This window comes from Echinops telfairi, unplaced genomic scaffold (assembly GCF_000313985.2).
Source record: "Echinops telfairi isolate 266 unplaced genomic scaffold, ASM31398v2 ScPeMD7_23;HRSCAF=83, whole genome shotgun sequence".
Lineage (NCBI taxonomy): Eukaryota > Metazoa > Chordata > Mammalia > Afrosoricida > Tenrecidae > Echinops > Echinops telfairi.
Genome location: NW_022103920.1, coordinates 86521551 through 86540881, shown reverse-complemented (window position 1 = coordinate 86540881; position 19331 = coordinate 86521551). Strand labels below are relative to the sequence as shown.

Here is a 19331-nt window from a genome sequence, read left to right as displayed (position 1 = left end):
TCTCTCTCTCTCACACACACACACACACACACACACACACACACACACACACACACACACACACACACGTGGTGAGCCTCATATTATTAGTTTTAGCCATTCTGTCTCTAAAATTTGAACTTTCACACGGGCAGGGGTCCATTTGTGAGCAATCTCTCATCGTGGATTAAGGATAACCCAGATGGCATCGCTTTAGTTCCGTTTTAATTAGCAAATGGAATATGTAAATCTAATTAACTACATTTGCCTTTTCCATTCTTCATGTCCCCATTAAACCATTTGAGAAAATGCTGGCCGAGAGTCCGCTGCTATCAGTCTGGTTCTGGTTCTGGTTTTGTTCTGGTTTTCCTGGTTCTGGTTTTGTTCTGGTTTTCCTGTGAAATTAAAACTCGGTGATAACTTGCTCAAGTGGGGAATTCCTTAGAGACTTCAGCTGGAGAACCTCGAGAGACTTTTTTCCACTTCGACGAGGACTGCCAGATGATTTAACTTGAATTTCAGATCAATAATGGGTACTTTCTTGAGTGAAAAGATGGCACTTGCAGTATTTGTGAGGAATGTGAAACTGTCCCCCGCATCTGAAAATAAACGCGCTGCTACTGAATCGATTCTGACTCATTCATGATGTACTTACACACCACCATACAATTGATGCTGATGCATAGCGACCCTCTGGGACAGGGGAGAACTTCCCCTGTGAGTTTCTGGGACTGTCGCTCTATATGGGACTAGAAAGCTCTGCATTTCTCCCAAGGAGTGCCTGGTGGTTTTGAACTGCTGAGCTTGAGGGTCACAGCCCAAAGCCTAACCACTAGGCCACAAAGGCTCTACTTAACACAGAGATATACTCACGTGCACAAACACACACACACACACACACACACACATATACACATCTGCACCAATATACATCACTTAACACTAATATGTGCAGAATGTATCTGACTTGCAATCGCAGTTAGGCATGTTGTGTTTTTATTTTCTGTCTGGCAATCCTAACAACTCCACAGCAGCTACTCCCAGAATGTAAACTTTTAGCTCGAGTGTAAGATGGAATTGGGATTTACTATATGAAGTTGTCGAGCTGTTTTAACTGGCGGAGGACAGTGGTTTTCCGACTGAGGCTGGAGGCGGGAGTGAGGGTGTGAGCTCCTCCTTTGAGTCCATTGTGGGACCAGTGTGTGGCCAGGCCAACACGGGTGCTGTCTGACACAGCTTCCCAGGTTGAGTTGCTACGAGGCTACTCTACACAAGACAGACAAAAATGCCCCGAGACCTAAGCTAGTGTCTGCTGGTGAACTTGCTCCGAGCCTCTGACAATGAAGAGGTGGCTCCAGTGACCCACCCCTGTCTCTGTGAGGAACCCTTGACCTGTCCCCTCCCCGCCTTTCATCTTCACTGCAAGGTTCTTTCTGGCTTTGAGCCCCTCGGCAGGAGGCTTCTCAGGCCCTGCAAACAAGGTCAAGGCGCTCACCCTGCTGAGTTCCATAGGCTGGAGTTTCTCTTCTTGAAAGATTTGTGATAAAACTCTCAGAGCCACCCTTTTCTGGTTATTATGCAGTAATGGCGTCAACCTGTTTAAATCTGTTTTGTGCAGCGTAACTCATGGAAGTGGCTGTTGGCATTTAAAAAATAAATGCTATTGTTTTGGGGACCTAGAAGTCACTGTGTATCTACTTTCACTTACCACAATGGAACTGTGATAAACACACTCTTCGATGACCAACACTGGGAGCTCAGAAGTGTCTAGGGACCCTAGAGAGTGAGGATGGTAAAGAAGTGAGGTTCTTATTACACAGCACACACTTGGGTCAATGGAACCCAAGCCACAGTTTTTCCACCGCCTCCTATGCATGCGAACATTGGACACTGAATAAGGGAGACTGAAGAAGAATCGATGCCGTGAGCTGTGCTGAGAAGAATATTGAAAGTACCACAGACTGCCAAAAGACAACTGGATCTGTTTTGGAAGAGATCCAGCCAGAATGCTCCTTAGAGGCAAGGATGGCGAGATTCTGTCGTTCGTTCTTTGGACATGTTACCAGTCTCTGGAAGAGGACATCATACTTGGAAAGGGAGAGGGGCAGAGGAAAGCACTCAACAGATGGTTTGGCACAATGGCTCGACCATAACAACAATTGTGAAGCTGAGGCAGGGCCGGGTGGGATGTCATTTTGTTGTCAATAAGGTCACTGTACATTGGAACCAACTCCATGGCACACAACAACTACAACCACAACAACATGGCTAGTGAAGACATGCTTGCTAATGAAGAGTCTGGAGAGGCATTGAAGATTCCGTGGTAGCATTCACCTAACGATGAAATAAGCTTTGTAGAAGGACCCCCTGAGAATTGCTAAATAATATGTCAATCCTGTATCACTTGCTCATGGGTCGCCTCAACAAGGCGGCGATCCAACTTGGTCACCTTGAGAAATGGAAGGTGTCCAGGGTCTTGATAGTGGTGGGCTCACTGTACTGTTGGGGTGGTCTCACTGTACTGCTGGCCGAGGGTGCCGTGACTTGATAGTGGGCTCACTGTACTGTTGGGATGGGCTCATTGTAGTTGTTGGGGTGGGCTCACTGTAATGTTGGGGTGATCTTACTGTAGTGTTGGGGTGGGGTGAGGCCTGCACCAAACACCAAAAGGACCAGAGGGTCTATGGTGTTGGAGAGTGAGTCAGTGCTGCAGGGGGAGGGGACACCAAACAGTGGAGTCACTAAGCTAGTGTCACCCATCACTTACTGTGGCAACTTGTCACCTTCCCTTCCAGTTACCCACCAGACAGATGCTAATGGGAGAAGGGAGAAGCTGCAGCCACTAGCTTCTGTGTGTGTGTGTGTGTGTGTGATGTCTGCCAGCTGGCCCCACCCTCAGGGATGACACCATGAGTCACCGTCTCGAGTGACACTCACCCAATTGTCCCCACCGGTGTTGATATCCACTTGTTTCAACTTTCACGATCACAGAGGATGCCCACAGATATGTTCTAACAGGCCACAGGGCATGGAGCGCTGGGAACAGATCCCCGAGGGGAGCTCTGGTCTCGTGGCGTGAGACCTGAGACAAGTTCATGGTTGCCACACAGTTGACACCTGTTGGCAGAGGGTGAGATCTGGTAGCACTGCGTGAAGCAATTCTGATTCTGTGTCCTGTATTTCCCTTTCCTTTTTTGCAGTGCACTGATCCAGTTTTTCCAGTTGTTTCCTGAATACAGACAGAATGAATTTTATGCGACTGGGGAAGTAAGTGAAGTCGTAGCTTTTCATGTACCTCAAGCATCTATAGGTCTAAAGTGTATTTTCATGGCTTTTGTAGTTTGTCTCTTCACCATATATGTATATATAACTATGTATAACTATCAATGTGTGACGATATGTGTACGAATGGCATACAATAGATATTTACATTATGGATCTTCAAAAAGTCTGTGGAAAAATCCCAATGTTTTCCGATTCCATTTTTACAGGAGCTTTGTAAAGGCTCCTCATATTCATTCAGCATGCATTCATAATTCTGCAAGACACTTTTCAAAACAATTCCAGAGCCCAGTCAAGGCCCCTATATTACAGTGATGGGTCATGTCAGTTCTCGGTCTTTGTTGTTGCCATTCCTAGTGATGTTATTTGAAGTGTTGGGGTCAGGTGCTTGTATGTCATCTGCGTCCTGTTCTCACGCACATGTTTTGACTAAGTCTAAGCAGCGAGGAGAGACTCAGGCAAATTCAGGTGCTGTTTTCCATGGAACCACATCAGGAGGAATTGAAGTAAGATTGTCCCATTATTGGCGATGCTAAACCTGACCAATTGGCCAGAGTAGTGTTAGCCAGATCTTGTGATTATAAAGATACCCTTTCCCCAATTTAACTTATAAATACTCTGGGACCATGGGAACATCCTGTCACCCCCAAATCTTGTCACTCAATAGTTTTAGCACATCCCTGTGTGAATCAGTTACCACCTTGCGGGTGGTTAAAAAACGGGTTTGCTCATCTCTCTTTCTATTGCTCTCAGCTTGTACGGTTAAGCAGAAAAAGATCGGTAGCTTCACTCTTTCTGACGATCATTTGCAAACCAATAAAACAAAAACCCAAACTCACTGCCATCAAGTCAATGCCGACTCATGTAACTACCATATAAAGCAGGGTAGAGCACCTTATGGGCCTTCAAGACGGTAATCCTTTCCAGGTGTAGAAGCCTTCTTCCCGAGGAATGGCTAGTGGTTTTTCCAATGGCTGACTTTGCGGTCAGGAGCCCAGCTCGTAGCCTGTGGTGCTCCGGTGCTCCGAGGGCTTGTTCCCCCCAGGACACTGCCATCATTCACCTTAGAAAATATCTCTTTGGACCCTAGGATGTGAGCCTTAATCTGAAATGCCAAATTGTCCTGGATGTGTTAAAATTCATTGTTACTGTTTTTAATGCTCCTATTGTTTCAAATCTGGTCAGTGGGAGTCCATCTTATACTTTTCTTGCCACCGTTCTGAAATTGCCTATTTATCCAAGGAACTTTGGATAAATCTAGTGGGGAATGATATGTAAAAACCACGAGCTGAGTTTTAAGTGTGTTCATTGTTACCGGGATGTTATTTCTTGTAGAGGTTGTTTGGGGCAGAATTAGGAAGCACAAGGACTTCACACTGATTCGTATGATTCTAATTCAGTAACATAGCAGTCTCTTCTCGTTTCCCATCGCAAACGTGAATGCCATCTCCCCTCACAGTGAGGACCGTGGTTCATTGATATACCTGCCCACTTTGCTCAACCCCACGGTATGCACAAAATGGTTTTAGAATGACTACATCCGTATGACTATCAATTAGAAGTCTACAGATATATGTCTCCAAAGAACATGCCCGGGTGCATTAGTTAGAGATCCAAGTGTTCACAGAGGTCTGGTCCATTGTTGTTGGTATTGTGGTGGATGTCGCTGAGCTGCTTCCAGTCCATAGCGTCCTTTTGCAGAAGGGGATGAAACGCTGCCCGGTCCTGTATCATCCTCATGAGCGCCCCTATGCTTGAGCTATGTATGGTGTCAATCCATCTCCTTCGGGGCCCTCCTCTTTTTCACTGGCCCTCTGCTTTTACTCTACTAAGCCTGGTGTCCTTCTCTAAGGACGGGTCTCTTCTGACAACATGTCAAAAGTAGGTACAAAATCTCCCCACCCTTGCCTCTCAGCAGCAGCCTGACAAAACTTCTTCCAGACAGAATGGTTTGCCCTTTTAACAGTCCGTGGGACTTTCAGTGTTCTTCCCCAGCACCCCGATTCAATGCATCACTTCTTCTTGTCTTTCCTAGTCAATGTTCAACTTTCACATGCATCCAAGGTCATGGAAAATACCCCGGCTTGGGTCAAGGGCACCTTGGTCCTCAACAGAACCCTCTTTGCTCTTCAAAACTCATCTCATACAGCAAGCATTGCCGGTATATGGTATTATCTCCTCTGCTTTGGGCCCATTCGTTTGAAAATCATCTCTACAATAAATGATTCATTTCATTTGAACTGAATGTGGCATTGGAGCCTAGAAGTTGATATTCGAAGTATTTGTTTGTTGGCTTTTTATATGAGAAGCAACAAAATGCTTAAGGACCCGTGTCAGCCTCCTACCCGGTGCCATGTGAGTGATGGTTGGACTGACAGAGCAGGAAGCAGCAGCTTTGTCTCCTTCCCGTCTTCCCTTCATTTCTGCCCAGAACACCAACTGGAATTAATTTTCCCTAAAGAAAGACAAATGTGTCTGTAAATCACCCTCCTCCAGGCATGAAAAAAAAAAGTACTTCAAAAAGAGAGACAAGCTGCATTTAATTCACATAATTAACTTTCTTTATATGTGTTATCCTTTCTAAGCCAGCAACTATTAGTGAGATTGCCCATGTTCCTGGGATGCAGGCACACTTTAGAACCCCCTCCAGTGTGCATGCCCGCCCGCCCCACTCGATGTTAAAGCAAACAGCCCTCACCGGAAGGCAGGGAGGCCCCTTGTTCTCAGAGCTGTGGCTTTCTGTTCTCCAGGGACAGATTCCAGGCTGATGGGTGGTGGTGGCAATGGAGGAGAGCGCTTCCAAAATGGCAGGGTATAGGGATAAAGCTGGCATCTCTTTTCGATCACCAGAGAGGGGCAGATGCTCTTGAGAAACAGTTCTGTGACTGTGGTTCATTTGGAGGAGGACCAAATGCAAACCTTGGAAGGTGTTGGAAAGTTAGTTAGGGGGCAGAGTGTGCTACTCCATCTCCCTCTGAAGCACAGAGCAGTGCATCTGCCAACCTGCAGGGAAGTCATCGTGCTCCATTAGCTTTTGGGAGGCAGGCTATCTTCCAGAACCAAACCCCTCCAAAAGGCAAACCCACTGAGTCCATTCCAATGCGCAGTGGCTCATTCTAGGGTTTCTGAGACTATAAACGTCTATGGGAACAGAAAACCTCATCTTTCTCCTGAGGAGTGGCTGGTGGGTTTGAGCCATTGCCTTTTTGTTGAGCAGACTAATACCTACAGCACTGCCATGGCTTCTCGGCCAGACCCATGCTTGTTTAATTGGTTTCATTCAGTACTAATGCATACAGAAGAATGTTCCGCAAACCTGTGCAGGGCTAAAGCCAATATCGAGCAACTATTTCTCTCCAGAACCTTCTGTTCTCTGTTTCATGGCTCATCTTTTGCTGCCATGTGAACCCTTTCTGCTACTCCCTCAGTACTCCCTTTCTACTCCAGGACTCTCCTATGCTCACTTCCCACCCAGCCTCCCTCTCCTGTAATACTGTGCTCTGTCACGATTTCTCCATGCTTCTTCCAACCCTATACTGATTGTTCTGTTCCTTACACCCATTGTTACTTGTCACCAGCTCACTGTCTGTTGGAAGGGATAAGTTAAACCACATGTGGGTTACTCCCAATGCATTTGAATTTGAATAGAGAACAGAGTCTGATGCGTAAAATGATATTCATAACCTAGGCACAGCAAGCACAGACTTGCGAGCACAGGTGCAATATGGGAGGGCCATGCCAGTGGTTGGCTATAATCATGATATGTGGGCTGTGGCCATTGTCCGGGAGAGAGAGGAGGCTGTTGGCTTCCATAAAGATTTACAGCTTCAGAAACCCTATACAGGGTCGCTGTGAATCCGAACCCACTTGATGGCAGTGGGATTTTATGGCACTATCCGATTAGCCCAGGCCAGTGCTTATTGAATTTATTGGCAAGAAGAGGCATTTGGAGCGCATCTAGTTCACCTACTGAATTTGTAAGACCTTATTTAGGAATATTTATTGAGACTTGATCGTATGGCAGGCATTACGCCCAGAGCCATTTTATGCGTGACCTCCTCCAGGGCTCACAGCTATTTTATGAAACAGGGACAATTACTATCACCCCCATTTTACAAGCAAGGTGACTGAGGTGCAAAGAAGTTAGGATGCCTCACCAAGGTCATCTAGAGGAGCCAGGATTGGAGGCTGAGCTCCAGAGTCTGAGGAACACAGGGGTGCCGGGCCCCACTGAGGACTGTAGCCTGCGTGCCCTCGGAACTGCTCCAGCTCAGGAGGTAGGGCTTCTTCTCACAACACGGAGCCACGTTCTGTGGAAGAGGCAAGCATGGCCTTTCCATATTTTGTGCAAAAAGTTTTTGAGCTATCCACCTATACCAGTAGAAACAAAGTGCCCTCTCTTCTTGGCTATTTCTGGCTTTTCTGGCCCAGATGTAGCTCTAATCTTAAAGCCATGGCTTAAAGACACGATCATAATGTTTTACAGAGTAAATGGAAGCTTCAAGTGATATAAAGACTTGAAGTCTTTGGAATGTGATGATTTCTCAGAGTTTAGAATTTGCTGGATTTTAACTCCTTTAACTCCTGGGCCCGTGACAAATGCCCCTTTTCAGTCCTGTTCACTGGCACTTTCCAACATTTCCTTTGAGAGCTGCAACCTATTTGTGGCTATTTAATGAGTTTGATATTAAGGGGTGTGAGGGGGGATCAAGGCTTAAGCGGCAACGTGAAGGATTTTGCAGGAACATATGGAGATGTTTGAAGTTGGGCCTCCGGCTTTTGGAAAGCATATCCAAATCAAATGACCACGTATTTACCAATTCTTGAGCTGTGTGGAAAAGGATATGAGTAAATCAGAAATCATTATAAGCTTTGTCTGAAGTAAACTACCATGCTGCGTGGGGAAATAAATAGTACCTGATTCGATGTCCGAGTTGGGGATAGGAAACATGAAGATAAATCTATTGTGCGGCTTAAACCTCCTGCCTCCTATCTACAGGGAGCAGACAAAGAGCTCAGCTTGTTGACGGTGGCTCGGTCTGTCCATCCTATTTATTTAAAAGTCAAATGGCCTGGAGTCTCCATTGGAAACACAGAGGCTCATTCATCTGCTTGAGTCACCTGGCTTCAAGCTGGGTTTCTTAAAAAAAGGGATGGGGGGTGGGGGCGGGCGAGGGCAGTGGGAAGGGGAGCATCTTTTCCGCCCATGCCCACCATGGATGGTTCTCTCCTTTCCTTTCAAGCAGCCTCCTCCTCACAGGGCAAACGGACAGCCTTGAGCTGAGCAGGGAGGCAGCATTTATCTCTGCACACGCTTCTACAGCTCTACCCTGGCGACAGATCAAAACAAAATTGCCTACGTCTGTCCCAGTTGATGCTGCAAGCGTCTTGGTAAGCTCAGATTTGAGAGCACAGGACATTTTGATAAAGGCCCAGTCCTGCGAGGAGCCATTATTCTTTCTAATTGCAACCGTGTGGTCTTGAAATTAGATGACGCACGGTCTAGCCATGTCTAGGAAGTGGTGGAGATTACCACAACACTGAAGTGTCAGCTGTCTTCCTTCATGCATTTCCCAACTCGGCCATTTTAAAGCCACGCCTCTCCTCCCCTGTGAGAACGGAAGGGTGCTGACTGATGGGAGATTCCACCCAAGGCTAGATGAAGTCAAGGGCTCCCTCCAGCCTCATCTTGTCCTCCTGGCTGCTGCGGCCCGGGCGAAGTGGCGGGGTTCAGGCTTTCTCTGGGCTGACGGCGAGTGCTGTTCTCCTTGGATTCCCAAGGCGTGTGAGGTCCGTGGGTGGCCCTGTGTGCGCTCCACTACTGGCTGCAAGGTGGGTGGTTTGGGTCCACTTGGCAGCACTGCCTTAGAAAAGCCGGACAATCTGCTTGCAGGAAGCTTCCAGAGCCAAGCTCATCAGCTCCAACTCATTGCCGCTGAGAGAAGCACATGGCGGGTTCTGACCCTCGGTGACACACAGGGTTGACAGGAGTTGGATTTGACTCGATGTTCTCTTCCAGGTGTACCCCTCTGCTTGCCATCCCCCCAGAATGGAAGTAGCAGCCACACCTTCTGCCTGGAACTTTGGGGTTCCCTTGCCCAGGAGGAGCTGGGGCCTCTTTCCACAAGGGCAGCCCACCTCCGTTCCTTCTAGAGTCAAGGAAGCACCCTCATCGGCCCAGACAATGAATCCTTCCAAGAGACCATCACAACCACCAGCAGTTGGATCACCAGGGATTGGGGCACTGGGGCACAGAGCAGGAAAGTGGGCTCAAAATGACTTCAAACTTCCTCCCCAGGCCATTCCAGAGACTGTCCATGACCCGCTTTTCCCCTGGCCAGACCGACTGTAGGGACCGGCGCTGTGGATGGTGAAGCTTTAGGGGGCAGTTTAGCGGGGGTGGGGTGAGGTAGGAGTGTGGCACGGCCAAGCTCATTGCCGCGGATAAACCTCTGAGCCCCTGGCTGCACAGTGCATACCCAGAAGCCCGGCAGGAGAGCGAGTGTAACTGTATTCAGTGTCCTCTTTCCTTTGCTACAAAGTCTCAGCAAGAAATGCAGCCTACTGAGAGTAGCTCAACAATAGTAACTGCTACCATATGTGAAATTCCTGTCAGAGGATACTGTTTCCATGATAGTATTATTCTCTGGCACTGTGATTTTTTCCCCCCTCCTCCTGGGGGAGCTGACTGGAGCCTGATCTTGAGATGGGAATTCTTTTTGTTGTTATTCCCTCTCCTTTACAAGTAACAGGGTGGCGGAGGAACACTGAGCCGGCTATGAACGCTGTCGACAGATATGGGGAGGGAGCGGGCCAGACGGGACACACCATTACAAGTTCCTCTAAGTCCAGTTCCATTGTGCGTTCACACATCTGGATAATTAACCAAGCATTACATGCTCGCTAGACTATTTTTACAAGCACAATATGCTCCTAACATGATTTCCATTAGGCGGTTCCACACATCACTTAAGAGAGATTGCAGACCGAGATTCAAAACGACTGCTCAGCTGAGGAGCAGAGACCTTTTTTACTCTCCCGGGGGAAATTAGAGATGGGGAGGGGAATTGAGCGCCTCCCTAATGCCAGGGGAAGCTGGGAAACGCATTGCTCCCGGGGGTTCCAGCGGATAGAGCACATGCAAACACACCCTGACATCTTTGGTCCTTTTCGTTGGCAGTGAGCGACTCCACATAGACCCACCTGGGGGACAATGACCCAGACAGGAGAGAACAATGACGCAAGCAGAAACCACAGCCAGGACGCCCCTTTCCCGATGGGAAGGGAACAGTAAGGGCAGACCCAAACCCTCATGTCACATCGCTGTCTTCCTTGGAATTGCTGTGTGAGAGGAATCTATTGATGTGGCTCAGTTCCTTCACCTGAACATCCCCACCAGATTCTGAAATCATAGGTGTTCAGACAGTTGCTGGTTGGTTGCACTTTGGGTGCAACCTTTTGTCCTTGCTTGGATGTGGCGCTGGGTCCTCGGGGGGCCTGGATCGGATGCTGGAGGCTTTGTGTACATTCACAAACTTTAGGGGCTTCCTCAGGCCGCTGGGACCCATGTTGGTGACCAGCAGTGAGAAGGCCAGAGGTGATAGCTGTGGTCGTGTCTCTGCCATCATCACAGACAACGCTGAGCAAAACAGAAGCCGTAATCCACGTTGGGACAGAATCGTCACAGCAAGTCTCAGGGATCTGTTTGTACTTGACGATGCAGTCACACCTAACCTCCCTCTCTCCCTCCACCCCCACCAAAGGTGGGGCTCTGGTAAGATGGCGGATTACCCACTTGGCTTCTAACAGCCAACTTGGCAGTTGCAACCCACCATTCCCTGGGAGAAAGATGCTTCTAGCAGGTGAGGTCCCGCTTTGTCCCGGAGGTGGCTATGAGTTAGAGTCAACTCTCTAGCATTGGGTTGATGTTGAGTGAGGGATTCTTTGTAAAACACATCAACTCACTGTCGTATGGTTGATGCTCGCTCGTAGCAACCCCCCAGAGACGGTAACTGTTTATGGGAGTGAAAAACCCAGTCTTTCTCCCTTGGAGCTCCTGGTGGTTTCAAACTGCTGACCATGTGGCTGGCAGCCCAACGCATAACCACTCCACCACTAGGGCTCCCTTAGAACACATAGGAGAGGGAATGTGTAATCCAAGACCCATTTGCTTTATTGTCTGATAGTTTTCTAAAATGTTTGTGGTGGTCAGAGAATCTTTAAAGGGAGAAAGAAATGATTCAATAAAGATAAATAAGTCTGATCTTGCAAAAAGGAAAAAAAAGCACAATGTCTCAACCAGGAGAGGGGATATAATTGGAACTTTATGATAATGTTTCAGTGTCTATCTTCCACCAAGTCATCCCGTGATTGTCGGCTGTGTGACAGCCCGAGTCACTCGGCAATGGAATGATTAATGAAAAGGTTGGTGGGGGATTTGTCACAGTGACAGAGAGCCAAGAAGTGTGTGATAGTCATTAGAAATCAAACATTAGGTAAGCAGCATCGTTGTTACGTGAGCGGCTGCAGACCACGCCCGGCAGAGGCTGGCTTTGGATGCGCTTGTAGAACTACCCATTTCACCGAACTGTTTTCCAGAAATGCTCTGGACCAGCCCAAGGTTGGGTCCCAAGCCTATTCCAGATGACTGGGTGAAATATGATCTGATCAGAGAAGCAAGAGATGTGGAGGCAGCCAAGTCTGAGATAAAATTCCAGGTCGTATGTTATGGAAACCCATAGACCCTTTTTTTCATCACTGCACGTTTTTGGAAAACCATGTTGTCTTTAAATTGATTCACAAGTTGAACACTCAGGTAGAAGAAGTGGTCTGGCTCATGCTGGTGTTTGGGTTAGGTGCCAGCGAGTCGGCTCCGACCCATCGCGACCCTATGCATGACAGCATGGAACACTGCACGGTCCTCTGCCGCCCTCACAGTTGAACCAGGATGGCTTGGTTCATAGTATTTGCTAAAAAAAAAAAAAAATTGTCCCTTTTCAATATCCTGTCTGGATAGATTTCAGAGACACAGGATGGTCACAAGGGGGCAAGGGCCATAGGGTACACTTGTCACCACTATCTGTCGAGCTATGGAAAGTAGCCCTGGCAGTGTAGTGGGTTACCTGAGAGGCTGCTGACTTCAAGGTCAGTCCTTCAAACCCACCAGTGCTCCGAAGGAGAAAGATGAGGCTCTTTGCTCCTGCAAGGAAATACAGTGAACCCCCGCCACTTCGTGCTTCGACTTCCGCGGCTTCACTCTATCGCGGTTTTTGCATAACAGCGCATGCTCTGTCATTATTGCCACTGATTGGCTCATACTGTACACGCTTGATGCCATAAATAATATAATAAATAATAAATTATAATTGTAACGCCCAAAATGTTTTACTGTATTTTCCCTTTTTTGTTTAATAAATCGGGTAATACGAGTGTAATGGTGACTAAAGGGTGTTTTTTCATGTCCTCTATGCTCTAACTACGAAAATATTTGATTTACAAATAAATAAATAGATTTACAAATAAGGAATCCTACTTCGCGGAATTTCGTTTATCACGGTAGGGTCCAGAACCGATTAAACGCGATAAACGAGGGTTCACTGTACAGCCTTGGAAACCCACAGGCGTAGTTTTCCTCTGTCCTAGAGACTCGATGGCAGCGAAGGGCTTTTTTGTTTTGGGCTCTTCTATCTCCAAAAGAGCCAAAGGAGGTGTTTTGTTACCAGTTTTATAATAAGGTAATGTGAGAGATACTATGCCAGGAAGATAAGAGTTTTAGCATTTTGTTCCAAATTTTGCGGTCCAGGAAAAATATTTTGAAGCAACCACATGGAGCCATTCAGTTTATCCAGTATGTTTTTGTGTACCTGCTCAGTCCTAAGAAAGGCACCTGTACTGTGAGAATAAGAATGGATGAACTGGTAAGCTTTATCATGTTTGAGTCAAGATTTCCATAGAAAGCTTTCAAAAGATTGTGTGAGGAGATGGGATGCAAGTTGTGTGCTTTATTTCTGTGTCTCTCGAAGCATCTAGCACAATGGTTGTTCCCTCAAAACCGGCACTGAGTGGAGACTACGCAATGCACCCAAGCAGGGCCGGGAGGGCTCAAGTGCCTTGGTGGCGGTTGGTCATTTCGTGGGAATTGTATTTGAAACATGTGGACCTCATCCTCATGCCTCTACTTAGCAAGAGGCTATCGTTAAGTTGTGCAACAAACCAAATTTCTGATGTATGAACATGTCTTTATATTACATTAAGGAGCCTTGGTGGCCCCACGGTAAAGTGCTCAGTTGGTGACCAGCCATTCCAGAAAAGAAATACATGGCACTCAGCCCCCATAAAGATGACAGCCGAAAAAACCTACGATGCCATTGTACCCTGTTACTCGGGCCCCTGGCCGTCGGAACAAACTCAGCAGTGCCTAGTGCCAACAGATTCTCACTAGGAGGCTGAAATGTGCTCTTGAGTGTGAATGGACACATTGCTTTGATTCAAGACTTCACCTAAATGATTACTATTGCACAAAAGGGCTACATCAGTGATAGAAGGTGGCATACATTTAAAAACTCATACTCTTTCCTATAGTTGGAAAGCATTAAGTTCTGGAATCTGACGAGTTTGGAAATCTGGCTCTACCATGTAACCTCTCTGAGCCCCAGAGCCCTGTCTTAAAATGAGAATACTCATCTCTCCAGCACATGATTGTAGAAGAAAGAGAGAGGGAGCTCTTGGGGGGCAGGGCAGGGGTGGTGGTGTTCTGAGCGTTTGAACTACAGACTCCTTCAGAGCCTTAGACATGGTGAGGGGTCTCACATCCAGGAAGGACCCCACGGTGCCGTGGAGCAGTCTCTTTTGAGCAGATACACAATCCTGTTCTTCAAATGCAGGTCGGTTCATTTATCTGACTTTGTTGAACATTACACTAATACACAGCATTAGGCACAAGGGATAAACAAAATAGATATCCCGAAGCTCGCAGATCTAATGTTTGGATGTAGGTGGGGGTGGGGGGCAACCATTTACACAATACATCAGTAGAATGTGTGTGCAGTTCCCTGGAGAGTGATAAGGTTTAAGACAAGGAGTCAAAAAGAGTATAAAATAGCACAGGAGAGTGCTAACGTTTTAGCTCGGGTGACCAAAGAGAGCAATTCTCAGAAGGCTTCATTTCAGGAAGTGAGGATGCTAGCCATAGAGATATGTGGGGCAGAATGTTCCAGATCACAGGAATAGCCAACACCAAGGCCCGAGTGAGCATGTGCCCTGTGTATTCCAGGAGGCGTAAGGAGCCCAATGAGACCGGAGCAGAGTAAGCAAAGAGGCAGTACGAGATGAGAGGATGCTGAAGGGAACAGGTCATGCCAGCCTTGCGAATCTAAGGAAACAGTGTGCTTTGTCTCTGAGTGTGATGGAAAGCTTCTGAGCAGAGGCGGGGCATCATCTGAATTGAGTTTTAACAGGAACCTCATCTTGAAAATAGGCTGGGATAGACCAAGAGCATACGCTTGTCCAGTACTCCAGGCCCGGTGTAATGGTGACCTGCACCCGGCGGTGATGTGGGGAGGTAAAACACACTGGGTTCTAGACATATTTTGATAGAAGAGGTAGGGCTAGGGGTCTCTGGGTGGTACAAATAGTAAAGTCCTCAGCTCTGAGCTGAAAGGTCATTGGTTCCTGCCCACTCAGAAATGGCCAGCCTGGCCATCTCATGCTGAAAAGTCACACTCTGGGAGCATCCCCTAGAACACTTGTGTGCTCCCCACCTGGGCTGGCTCAGAGTCGGGGCTGACTGGAAGGCAGCGAGCCCCAGCAGGCAGCTCTGACAAGGTGGGCTGAGGGAGTTCGGGAGGATGTGACAGAAGCTGTATAAAGGATGGTCCCAAGAGGTTTGGTTTGATCCCTTCCTGAAGCGGAAATGGAAGTTTCAGCAACCCTTGGAGGCTGGGATCTTGGTTTCAAACATAGGACGTTTAATCGAGGCATCTCAGTGGGCATGTCCGTTGGTGGAAAAATTGCAAAATTATTTAAAAAATATGATCGAATCTGTAGTAACCTCCCCCAGGCCCCTGTCTAGCGAATATCACATTCGTTTGGGGGAAACGGTCTCCACAAACTGTTTTGATCTAGAAAGAGGGCTTTGTGCTGGAAAAGGTTTAGAAACACTGAAACAGGCTTAGAAACTACTGTTGGTTTAGTGATGGTCTTAGTGACTGAAATATGTCATTTTTCTTCCCTTTCTGTTACTGTCACATGGGTTCATTGATAAGTTTGCATCACCATAAAAATTCAGAAATCTTATTTTTCATCTTGAAATTTTTTCTTTCCTTTTAAAAAGCTTTTCATGATATTTGCTGGTAAGAAAATCCCAAGAAGTGGCAGAATTGGGTTCTTTGGTTCATGTGACTGTATTCTAGAAGGACATGAGAAGATTCACTTGTTCTATGCTCAACTCTTATTGGCTGCACACTTTCTCTGCAGCTTTCAAATCCCATGCGGTGTGGGGGGGCTGCCAAAGAAGCTCCTTTCTTTTGTGGAATTTGCAAGGCACAGTCAAGAGATAGATTGCATATCTCATATGGATCTAATGCTGCTTCCCTGTTATATCTTATTAGATTCAGTGCAGCTCATGGTACTGGTACCCATTTGTGATGGTCCACGTTAACACCAGCTTTCTCACCTTCTCAGTCATATGCAGGGAAGTATGTGCCTGCCATTGCATACTACATCCACACCCACAACTCCATGGCCAAGGTGAAGATCAACTTGAAAGGAATTGCTATTGGAGATGCATATTTTGACCCTGAATCAGTAGGTGTCTCCTTTTTCTTTCTATTTTGGGTTTTTAGAGATTAAATGCCCTTGGATCCCATGGAAGGGGCCTCGCTTGATTAAAAAGAGAGAGAGAGAGAGAGAGAGACCATTGCTAACTGACTTTCTAATGAATTGAAACATCTAATTTACCAAATGTCTTACGGCGTCAATTTTACTGTGTCAGCCTTTGTTTTGCTGTGGGTGTCAGCAAATGTGTATGTTTGTGTGTGTGTGTGTGTGTGTGTAATGATCTTGCTCGGCTAATCCCAGCACAAGATTCACAACTAGGAAGAGTTACTGCACTAAGCAAATGGGCTCCCCTGAAGTCTCCCTTTCGTTCTTTGTGGGGTTACCATTTTCCTCTTTTCTTCTCAGATCATAGGGGGCTATGCAACGTTCCTGTACCAAATTGGCTTGTTGGATGAAGCGCAGAGAAAGTACTTCCAGAAGCGTTGTGACGAGTGTATAAAGCAGATCAAGACGAAGAACTGGATGCGGGCCTTTGAAGTGAGCTCTGGGGCCCTGGGCTGCCCTTGAGCAATTAAAGCCATGTGAGCAGAGAGAGGTCAGGCAGTAGACACACCAGGCTGCTCCAGCATTTGCTGTTGGTAGAGCAGGGATCCGTGACACTGTTGAAGATGAAGGGGCGGAAATGAGTGGGGTCCTAATGAAGGCTGTGCTCCTTTGAATTTTACTCTGGCTTTATTTTTAACCGGAGATCGCCTTGTAGTGTTTACATAATGCCCTTTCATGCACGCTTTTGATTTATTTAAGGTCTTTGTAGGCCCTCAGGGGATACTCAACCATATGGCAATCTGAAGAAAGGCACCCTAGGAAGTAGATCCAGAGAAGGATGTCCACAAACAGGCTTGGCTACAGAAAGGACCACCCTGTAGAGCAAATGTCAGATGTCCCTGTGCGTCAGGAATGGGGTGACAAAGCGCTGTCATCTGAGACGTTTAAGACAATTGGTGTTTGTGAATCTTATTTCTGTCGCTCCCTTAAAATCAATTTGGGAAGGAAGCCAGAGGGGTCTATTCTCCTCCCTGTCTTTCACTTGCTTGAAATGTAAAACTACCCTGATGCGCAGGATACAAGACGATGTGTTTCTTTGGCCAGTGCAGACCGAGGTCATGTCCATGATCTTTCTTGGGACTTTCTGGGATGCTTACTGTAGAGGCATCCTATCTGACACGTTACCAAACGCGTCACAGACTGAAGGTGGAGGCTGCTGGTCTTGTTATTACAGTCACATCCTTTAACAATCTATGGAATGTCATGGATGGAAGCCTAATGCTAATAGTCTGCTAAACCCCAGAGATCAGCTGCTGCAGAACACACCAGGAGACCTAAAAACCTATGGGGGTGACAGGTAACAGAAAGGTATGCTCCACTTTTCAGATAAGGCACCAGGGAAGGGACTGTCCCTGACCAGGAATTCTGAGAGCAGCAGTCGTGCAAAAAGGAACACTTTGGGAAAACGATGGGGCCAGCTCTGTGCTGGGACCCCAGGTGTGGATGTGACAGCGACACAGTGTTCACTGAGAAGTTTCTTGTCCAACTGTAGCTGTGAGCGAAGAAGTGACATACCATGGGCAAGTAGGACCATGCTTCAACTTGCCGTGACAATATTTCTAAGACTAGTTTTGGGTTATTTTTTGTGGTAGGGAAAGAAAGTTTTAAAAGAGTGAACTTTATTTGGCTCTAATATCACATTATATGTGGCATGAGACCAATTTGTAAGGGAGGCATTTGATATGTTTTTAAAGACGCATGCAGGGATTAAGCAATGTCAAGAGCGTGAACATTTGATAGGCCCACAGGGATAAAGCAAGTGGCAAAATGCCCACCGCAGAGGAAGCAGCAGCCTCCGCGCTCACAGGGTTAGTGACGCAGCTGGTGGTGAAGGTATTTGCGAGGTCAGAGATGTGTTTGTGGAGGAGGTGGCCCTGAAGTCAGCTAGAGCCGAGTCTGATGCATAAAAACAAACAACAACAAGCCAAGGCCAGTTTTTTAAGTAAACTCTTGAAAATGCAGAGCAGTTCGGAACCATCGGGTCAGTATCCTGAGTGATGCAGTGAAACATGAAAAGATTTGGGTTTTTTTCAAGAGAAAAGGGGGACACGCCCCCAAATCCCAAAACCCAGGAGCATATGGATGTCAAAATTCCAAGCTTACATAATGATGCCTGTTTGGTTCCCTGACTCCTTAAAATGATGAACTCAATCACGCAGTGAGTCTAAGAGCAGTATCTCAGAACTGGAGGGGATTAGATTTCATTCCCTACCTATCCTTCTAAAGCCTAACACACACACACACACACACACACACACACACACACAACTATTGAGTAATCATAGACCGAATGAACTAACCCAACCAAACTCACTGCCGTCTAGTCAAGGGGACAGAAGGCAGCCATCTCTCCAGGTGTATCTGAGCCAGGACCCGGAGCTTAGCAAGCCATGCGGAGCTCTGGCTGTTCTTGCTTCTTCTCACCCATCGGCCAGACAGCCCCACAGTGGGCACCACTGGCTCAACCACGCCAACCACATGCATGTGGTGACCTTGAGCCTGAGGCGCATTGCTGAAGTGTGTTCATGTCCTATTCCCCAACTCCCAACCCATAGCCCGAGGCAGGAGTAACTCGAACAACTTAAGTTTGTGCAGATGTGAAAATGAAAACAAATCAAATCGAATAATGAGATTTTTGTATTAAAACCAAAAACTTGGCCAGAAGGAATAAAAGACGCGAATGCACTGCAGTCCTACCACTGGGGAGCCAGCCAGCGGAGGGGCTGGAGTGGGGGTGGGGTGGACACGTGCGAAAGAACTGTGCTTGCTTGGTTCTCACCTCAGACACTCCTTCGTGGTTATCCTGGGCAAAGTGCTTGGCTTGGACAAAAAAGTTGTCCTGGTATGTACTGCATGTATCATACACTTTAATTGTTCAATCATATTAAGAAGAGTTGTACAACGATCACCACCATCAATCCATTTCAGAATGTTTTGTTCTTGTACTCATCGTTGTCAGCTCCTCGGTTCCCACCCTCCTCCCAGGTGCTTGACTTTCAGGGTCCTCAGTTTGCTCACCTGTAACATAGGGACAATGATGGCTGCCTCCATGGCAGTGAGTTTGTTTTCGTTAGGGGGGCGCGGGGGTGCTGAGTTACATTACTCTTCCATCGTTCCTGGTGGTTTCCGTGTCCACACTGATGATCCCTTTCATATGTGGTCTCTTAATTCCTAGAGCAGCAGCTCTC

General features: G+C 47.1%; 1 protein-coding gene across 1 annotated transcript in view; it reads left to right on the top strand.

Annotated features, from left to right (window-relative positions):
• CPVL (carboxypeptidase vitellogenic like) overlaps positions 1–19331 on the top strand; it is a 130926-nt gene that overhangs the window by 46126 nt on the left and 65469 nt on the right. Inside the window, exons 6-8 of the mRNA XM_004702853.2 lie at positions 3180–3246; positions 15943–16065; positions 16444–16575. Of these exons, the coding sequence (XP_004702910.1) occupies positions 3180–3246; positions 15943–16065; positions 16444–16575 (322 nt within the window). The remainder of the gene's footprint in view (positions 1–3179; positions 3247–15942; positions 16066–16443; positions 16576–19331) is intronic.